This window comes from Manihot esculenta, chromosome 5 (assembly GCF_001659605.2).
Source record: "Manihot esculenta cultivar AM560-2 chromosome 5, M.esculenta_v8, whole genome shotgun sequence".
Lineage (NCBI taxonomy): Eukaryota > Viridiplantae > Streptophyta > Magnoliopsida > Malpighiales > Euphorbiaceae > Manihot > Manihot esculenta.
Genome location: NC_035165.2, coordinates 4,663,732 through 4,672,628, shown reverse-complemented (window position 1 = coordinate 4,672,628; position 8,897 = coordinate 4,663,732). Strand labels below are relative to the sequence as shown.

Genomic DNA, 8,897 nt, shown 5'->3' with positions numbered 1-8,897 from the left:
CATCTGAGGGATGCCTTAAAAAACCTAGAGTGGAAAAAACAAAAAAAAAATGGTAAAGAAAGCTCATAATCGAATTGGTTTAAGTAAAAGAACAAGTCTCCTCTCAGACTATGCATATACCAAGTTAGGAGGTGGGGGAAAGAGAATAAAGTGATTCGCTCATTGGAGTTCAAAGCCCTAATATAATGGGTCTCCATAGAAAGAAAAGTTTGGGAGATGGTCTCAGAAAAAGGAGTGGCTCTAGAAACAATTTTCTCAATCCTGGAAAAAGACAAAAGAGCTATGGAGGGAGGGATGCATACTTTTAAACTCAAAGAGTTTAAAGACTTGAAGAGAAAATGAGACAAAGATAAGCTTTGTATTGAGTGCAAAAGAGGCAACAAGAGTAAGAGAAGAAAAAAAGTCTCTAATTTATATCCAAAATCGAGCATTAAAGAATATTTAAAATGCTACATCTCAACATCCTAAACAACGATAGCAATAAACATGCTCCGTAAACACCACATGCACTTATTACACATACTTATAATGTCTTTTCGTAATCCTTATAATATCTTTTCGTAATCCATAAAAAGTAAATGAGCTTCTAATGAGCATCGAGCCGACAACACAGATTTTCTTCTTCAACCGTCAACACAGATTTTCTTCTTCGACCGTCATAAATAGCTCTCTTCGACCGTCATAAATAGCTCTCAGAGAAGCAAAAGGGCATCTGATAACATATAAAATATAAAACCCTCTTCGATCAAGACACGTGTCCACATTCCGACCGGCTTAATTAATCGAAGAAAACCAACCTTAATAGGGACTAAATAGGCCAAGCACGACCTAATTTGACCAGGGGATAAATACGTGATCTAACCAGGGGATAAATATAAATCTTCAACACGATAGTAGTATCCACGGTTCATCACCGAGATCATAAATGTGAGTGTTATGAACCAGACTAATGTGGCGCACACGATAGACAAGATACAAGTTAACCGGCTCTGTATTTATTAACCGACTACACACCACTAATGAGCCACCTAACACATCTGCCGAAAAACATCATGTCCAATTTAATGGAACGTGACGCAGGAGCTATCAAGATGACCAGAATATATATACCCCTGAATCAACCTGAATTCAGGACACACATTCCTAACCTCCTAACTTAGAGAACCCTCTACCTTTACTTCCCGAAAAAACCTTAACCCATCAAAAACTAAACACCTTACTTCCCGAAAAAACCTTAACCCATCAAAATCTAAACACCTGATCTATTAACTCTCCTCATGTGAATTGAATCCTTGTACAGGTATACACATCTGATAAATCCACTGAATCTCAATACATCAATTATAAACTGATGAAGGCCATAATGCTTGTCATTTTAAACATCCGCAATGTCTGCCAATTAAGCCAAGCTAATAGCACTCAGTTGCCAGAAAATTCAAGATATCCAGCAAAGCTCACCAGTTCCACAAGACCCCTAAAAAAGCAAAACAAAACAAAAGAAGAAGAAAGGCACTCAACAGGAAAGCGGGTGTAAATTCCACTTTCACGTTCTTACAATTGGTAATAAACAATCCAATCTACTTTTGAACTACAGGATCACGTGAGGATGGTAAAATCTTGATCTTCTACGGAATACAACAAACAGACCAACTATATTTTGAACCTAAAAAGCAATCACGGTTACACCAATGGTTTTTCCTTAGGAACTCTGGAATTTCCTTTCTTTTCCGGGTACAAGAAACTCAACAACCCACTCATGATTCATTGAGTTCGGTGTCATTGCTTCAAGTGAAGTTATGACAAAAAGCATTACATCATGCACAAACCATCTAATTAAAAAGAGGGAAAAACAAGGCGGCTGCAATAACCTAAAAAATGAAGAAGAGAATGTGCCTGCTTCTGGCACAAATCTTGCTGTTAAAACAGTCAAAACTCCAACTGCTATCTATCTTGTAAGAAGGCGATAAGATGGCAAGTCTTCAAGCCGTGTTATGTCTTCCAGCAGAAGCTCTCTTTCAAGCTCACGACGTGTGGATTTCATAACCGTCTGCGGCAAAAACATCAAAGAAGTGAATACCACAATATAACCATCTTACATTGTTCATAATACTTGTCCAATATTTGACATAGATATCTAAGTATTCAGCAGGCAGTGGCTCATCCAGAAAAACATTTGTGTCGCTGCAAGGTTGTAGCCATTTAAATGAATTAATAGGGCTAGCTCACACTTAAAACTAGAATTATGCTTGCATTTGTGATTCCAAGATACTGCTTCCAGATTCATTTCTTTGCAAAACTAGGATGCTTGCGCGCACAGAAATACCCTAACTTATTTCTAAAGAAACTATGGTAAGAAGACATACATTGAAGTCCATGTATGATGCGCGCATGGTAAGCCATTGATGGTCCATTAGCTTGAACGTGATGCAGTAGAGAAGGTCAAATGCTGATTCATTCTCTGTCAGGGAAAGGAGCAAAAATATTTGAGTTATAGTTAAATTTAAAAAGAGATTTAAATAATTAGATGAAACAGAAATGGTTCCAAAGGTGTACTTTATAAAGTGAATTGCTACATTCTTTCTGCTTATGGTTTCAGACAATATAAGGCACAAGGAAGTAGAACAAGAAAGATCTTTTTCTGTTTTTCATTTTTCCTTTAGATTCAAGCAACTGAGAGCTTAATAGTACCTGCTAGAAACTTCAAGAAAGTGGCTCCAACCATCGATCGTGGCTTAACTGTAGAATTGAAGCAGAGAGTTTAACATCCAGAAAATTTTGTCTCACCAAAAGACTATTTTGCACAAGCCATGAAAGTCGATTAATGTCAATTGCTTTGTAATGTTAAACAATTTATTTACGGGATGCCAGGAATTGAAGCCCTGACATGTCAAATAAAAAAAAAAGGAAGAAAAAGACAGTATCATGACATGTCAAAAGCTTAAGCCATACAAACCCCAAGCAAGCCAGTAAAACACAGTTTCAGGAAAATTAAGAAGCCTCATTTGAAGATCTAGGAAGCAGAATGTCATATCTAATCACATGCAAAGAATTTCCATGTTATATTCATGAATTTTCCCTCTTCTAAAGGATCCAAAACACAATCATTAAAGTCAAAATTGGAACTAAAAAGATAAGAATAATTACCATAGAAAAGATTTAGCAACAGAAACTTGACCACATATTGGTGGGTTGGATACAAAAAAAAACAAATGAGCTCTGTTGTTTCAAGGAAATAACCTGCTTCAAGATCAAGCATCTGAATGAGCATGAATGTGATGTTGACACCAGCTACAGCAAATGGGTATTCCCATACTGACCGATCACCTTCTCGCTTTTGAAGAAGATCCTGGAAGGATTTCTGCATTAAAAGGTCACGCAAACTGAATATTAATTCAACTTCATAAATGAAAATTTGCACAGCAATGCAACTGTTACAAAATCAGAGGGAAATAGTGACCCAAACATGAACGCAAAATTGTATTATGCATATATCTGAGCAAGCACAGCACAGGCACATATGTGATAAAATGTAAAGATGTATCTCAACAGAGCTGAGCATTGTTGCATATATGTCTACAATTCGTGCCACCATGTCAGTAGCAGACAGCAGCTGAACTAACAGTAGCAGCCACTCACAAGAAGGCCTAAAGTTTAATCGGTAATATTATGTATTTTATGCACTACCTTCAACTGGTTGCATATTTATGTTGTCACATGCAATTTACGACACAGCTACAGTGGCTTTAAGCTAGTGATCATTTTACTAGCTGTTGTACTTGACAAGACATTCAATCGAGAGCATGCATATACTCATGCATGTAATTTGGAAAAATGGCCAGGAACACAAAGCAACTACTTTCTATATTTCAACCGGTTGATTATTTTACTACCTATTACCACAACCAAATAATTTAAATCATTAGATTATATAATGCAGAAGTCTTTACCAGAAATCTTGTCCAAAAGAAGGGAAACGAGGGATTAAATTTAAAATATTAAGAAGATTGAGCGGAACTAAGGGATTGTAAGCTAATGAAAGGAGTGAAAACTGCACCGGAAAATTTCTAGCAAAGAACAACAAGTTCTCCAACGATATAAAACCACCACCCCTGCAAGATAAATACAAATATCATTCACATACCGCAGCAATAGTAGAGGAAGAAATGGGAGCAACCATAAAATTAACAAAGGTTTCACTCATTTACCTAAAATCTGTAGATGGATCCTTCCCTTGCCAGCCCATTTCCTTCCACTGCTCAGATATCAAACCACGAAGTTCTTCTTCTGGAAAGGCGGCATTCCATAGAGCCCTCAGAGCTTCCTAGAGTATATGCAGCAATGGTAATCATGGTAAGAACAGAGTCTTCACACTTCAAAAATGTGATCTAATTATGAATTATTTGCCTTGAAAATTATGACAACATCAGGCAAAGAATCAATTTTTGTTTGGGTACATGGCCAAAATTTGCCATCACATTCAAAAGGTTAAATTAGAAATTCTGCAATAATTGTACCTGATGCTCAGGGATTGAACTATCATAGGCAACATCTATACGACTTTGTAACTTCTGCAAGCATTCCTCCTAAATAATACATAGAAGAGAGAGAAGCAATAATTGAATTGACATAATTTGTAAATCACAAATTCAGAAGAAAGGATCTACAAGCATTCCTCCTAACAATCCACAGAAGAAATAGAAACAATAATCAATACATACAATTGCAAATCAAAACTTTAGAAGGAAGACCTGGACATAGGATAACATAAAGGTTGAAGGGCTCTAATAATTCTCATGTGATACAAATGTGACAAGATGTTCCCACACAGAGAGAAGAGTAGGAAAAATTAGTAAAAAAAGCTTGCTTACAAAACATTAAAGGTGAATATTTTTAGTAGTAAGCTGTTTCAGTCCAGTAAGTTATAGATATTATTGGACATGGAAGTTTAAGAAAAAAACTGTTCCAGGTGAAAGTATCTCCAAGTCAGGTTCTTTGACCTACAGCATTGGGACTTGAAGGAATGCAAATTAACTGCAAATTAATTATATCGCAGAAACAGCACCTGTGCAGGAGTTAAATCAAATGAAGGGCGGGCATCATTCTCTTGTCTCTGAGCACACACACAAGAAAGACCACGACCAAGCCATGCTGCTGATCCTGCCACAACCTCAGCTGTGACAAAATAAAATCTTATGCTAATGAAACCAGGTTCCTCAATGATATATTGTATTACATGGAAACAAGAAAAAGAATTTATATTGTTCAATATTGACTTAATTAAATAATTCCACACATAAGTAGGAGAAAAGCAATAAGGAGAATGCTTCAGATTGATACTCATGTGCTGCTGCTCTCAAAATTCCAAAAAAAAAGGAATGCAAGCCTACTGTATCTCTAAAGAAAATAAAGTAAATATCCAAACATCTTTCTACAGAACCATATTTACACAATAAAAACAAAGGGATAATTGCCAAAAAAACATATATTTCCAAAATTCTTGCATTTTTAGCCCCATGCCATGAAATTTACCAATTAAATTCTAAACTTTTTAAAACTTACTGATCCTACCCCACCATGTAGACCATTGTTGTCTCACTAGCAAAGATACCAATAACATGTAAGCGCCACGTAATTATGCCACCTCAATTCCAATCAGCCCCTACAATAATTTTATAAACTTTAATTCCCTAAAATAATCCCTAAATCACATCTCAACCAATATTCAATATTTTACGGAAGAGATGTAGAGATTATTTTAGGGAATGGCAGCTTAATGGATTAGGTAGGGATTGAATTAGGCTGATGTGACATGGTTACAAGGTGTCTCCATTAGTAAGATAACAGTTTTCTCAATGGTAGGGTAGAATTGGTAAAAGTTAAAAAAGTTCACAATTTAATCAGTAATTTTTATAGTATGGGGTAGAATTGCAATTTCTTAAAATCACAGTACCTTTTTTTGGCATTTATACAAAAAATGCAAAAAACAAAATTATAGTACAAGTTATGACTAAAAAATAAAATGAATGAAGACCAACTCAGGCAAAATGTGAGTGCATTGAGACATCTAACAACCATAATGAAGAGCAAAATGAGTAAATTAACATAATTAACCCAATCAACAGAGTATGTAAATTAAGTCCTCCATCTAGATTCCAGACACTTTAAGAAAAGAACTTGTGGTACAGAAATATTAAATAAATGAACAACAATTTTCTCCAATTATACAAACTAAACTTTCTGCACATGAAAGAGCTTGCTCAGCCCATAGAACAGCTTGGACTATCCTATTACTTCTTGCTCATTTGGAAGATCACGTTGGTATTTAATGTGTGAAGAGAACCAAATGCATAAAGAGATAGAATGTTGCATATAAATTAACTACAACTTTTAGTCGGAACAAGAAAAAAAAGAAAAAGAAAACATCATTGCATATACCAACCAAGAAATCAGAATAAGATTCTCTAGTTCGCAGTTTGAAACACATCAAGATAACAGAAATTCCAACCAAAAGTTTTTCTTAGGAGAAAAGTACCAAGTAGTATAAAATATAAATTCATATTTACAACAAGCTCATCAACAAAAATAAAATTAGTGAATAGTAGAAGTTAGTATTTGCAACAAGCTCACTTACCAAAACAGAGTTGTATATCAGCAAATATTATGCTAGCCTGAAAGTCAATGTTAGTAAGACCTAACCATGCATGACTTTATCTCAAACACGTTTTGATTATCAAAAAAAGGAAAGGGGAATTAATACGCCGAGAAACGACATAAGAGAACAAGTTTTCCACACAAAAAAAGAAGTTCCTGGAGGGGCAGAGGATTCAAAACGTTACCTGACGTTGTATGGCAGGTGTTGCCTCGTTCGAGACCTTGAGATATCCTCCTGACAGCGACAAATGACCCACCTCTGTCATCCATTCCCCCTTTCTCTCCCTCTCTATCTCTCGTAATTTCTTTACAATCACATGCTCATCTCACAAACCCTAAACAACTCCTCCACAATCCACAACTAACAACGAAGAGAAAAAACGAAAACTAATCAGAATCCAATCAGGAAAACACAACTTACGCATTTAAAGTTCATCGAAACTATACAATCTGACCTAAATAGTACCGAAGCTCCCAGGAGCTCGTTCTCGAAAAATCCAGAGTACGAAATGCCAGCTGAATCAGTAATAAAACCGGATCGGAATCAGCAAGAACTGATAGGAAACTCAAAATACCACAAATAGGAATCTAGTTATTCGTTTCAATCAACCAAAAAAGTTTATTTGGGCCAGAAACTGAACCAAATGCCCAAAAAATTGAAAATCAAAATGGAGCTGAGGTTACTGGCGAAGTCGTTCCTAAAAAAATGTAGAAGAATCAACGCAGGAGAATCAGAACAAAGAATGAAGCTAGGGTTCGAGATCTAAAAGAGAGAGTCAATGGAAAGTTGCAGAGAAAACAGTTTCTCACTTAGTTTCTCTGGATTATTTCGCTCCGCTTTGGAGGTTAGTATAGCGTGGAGGCCGATATTTTAGAGAGAATATAGAAGGGAAAAAAAATAAAGAATCTAAAATAACGAAATAAATGTTTTATTGAACTTTTTGGTCTAAATTACTTATTTACTTTAATTTCTTAAAGTTTCTTGCAGGTTAACGGATTTGGTGATCGACGACGTCAATGGATTTTGTGCTTTAAACGGGAAAGACAGCGGGAAACAGATCTTCAGGTGAGGTCTTAGCGGCAATTCCCGCAATTGCATGAAGGGTCGGTAACCGTTAGCCCTCTTGGATAATTTTGTAATTGACAACTGAAAATAAAAATTTATTTTCTACATATATCATAATTAATTAAAATATTTTTATAATTTTAAAATTATATTAAATATTCACATACTTTTATTTTATTAAATAAAAAAAATATCGATCAGCTTTTATTTATCCTTATCGGTAAATTTATTTTAAATAATTAAATTATTTCTTTAATTATATTAAAAAAATTATATTTTTATTTAATTAAAAATAATATTCATTAATTTTTATCTATTTTATCATTAATTTATTATTAAAAATAAAAAAATAAATATAAATCCAATTAAATCTTTATACTTTTATTTAAAAAATCATATAAATTTTTTTTTAATTAAACTTCTATATTTTTACTTAGATAAAATAAGTTCATATATAAAATAATATATTTTTTTAATATTAAAATATTATTTTTATCATAAAATTTTATTTTTATAATTTTTACAATTATTTATTATTTCTATGTATTTTTTAAATATTTTTATATTAATTAAAATACTAATATCAAATTAAATAAAATATTTTATTATTAAAAAAATATTATATTGCATTTATTTAGCCCTTAAATAAAAGTATATGAGTTGAATTAATAAAAAAATTAAAATGGCTTAATCTCATCCTTCAACAAAAATATAAAGACTTAATTAAATTTATTTTTAAAAATATTTTTTACTCTCAATTATCATACTTATCAAATAAAATTCACTGTACTCTCTCCGATCTGTTTATATTTTCAAAAGCGTTAATAGATTTTGAGTATTTACGGTATGAACAATCAACTTGATTGGTAAAATTAGTAAGTAATAAATTTTATTTAAAAGGAAGTCAATTCGAATGTATTAAAAAATTTTTTAATTTTGATCATTAATAATAAAAATAAATAGAAACTAATAAAATATAATTTTTAATTAATAAAATAAAAATATAAAAATATTTTAATAAAATTTTAAAATTAAATATATTTTAATTAGTTAGGTAAAATATAATCAAAACTGTTTTCAATTTTAATTAATAAATTATCGGTAAAGTTAATGTAAATTTATTTATAAAAATAAAAATATAAGAATATTTTAATATAATTTTAAATATAATAATATTTTA

General features: G+C 32.8%; 1 protein-coding gene across 1 annotated transcript; it reads right to left on the bottom strand.

Moving 5' to 3' along the window:
- Nucleotides 1-1,508: 1,508 nt before the first annotated feature.
- Nucleotides 1,509-7,548, bottom strand: LOC110615878 (ELMO domain-containing protein C). Its single transcript, XM_021758064.2, has 11 exons — nucleotides 7,462-7,548; nucleotides 7,107-7,167; nucleotides 6,837-7,012; nucleotides 5,063-5,172; nucleotides 4,515-4,583; nucleotides 4,206-4,321; nucleotides 4,055-4,109; nucleotides 3,238-3,358; nucleotides 2,689-2,736; nucleotides 2,364-2,458; nucleotides 1,509-2,047 (listed from the first exon to the last, which is right to left on the bottom strand). Exons 3-11 carry the CDS (start codon nucleotides 6,919-6,921, stop codon nucleotides 1,946-1,948), a joined length of 801 nt encoding a protein of 266 aa, XP_021613756.1. The 5' UTR covers nucleotides 6,922-7,012; nucleotides 7,107-7,167; nucleotides 7,462-7,548; the 3' UTR covers nucleotides 1,509-1,945.
- Nucleotides 7,549-8,897: the final 1,349 nt, after the last annotated feature.

Bases quoted from the DNA above. Each gene is read 5' to 3' on its own strand.
- LOC110615878 (XM_021758064.2), bottom strand. From the start codon at position 6,921: ATGGATGACAGAGGTGGGTCATTTGTCGCTGTCAGGAGGATATCTCAA. The intron at 4,584-5,062 runs GTGCTGTTTCTG...TGTATTATTTAG, and splicing joins TTGATTTAACTCCTGCACAG to GAGGAATGCTTGCAGAAGTT. The intron at 3,359-4,054 runs GTGCAGTTTTCA...CTTTTAATGCAG, and splicing joins TCTTTGCTAGAAATTTTCCG to AAATCCTTCCAGGATCTTCT.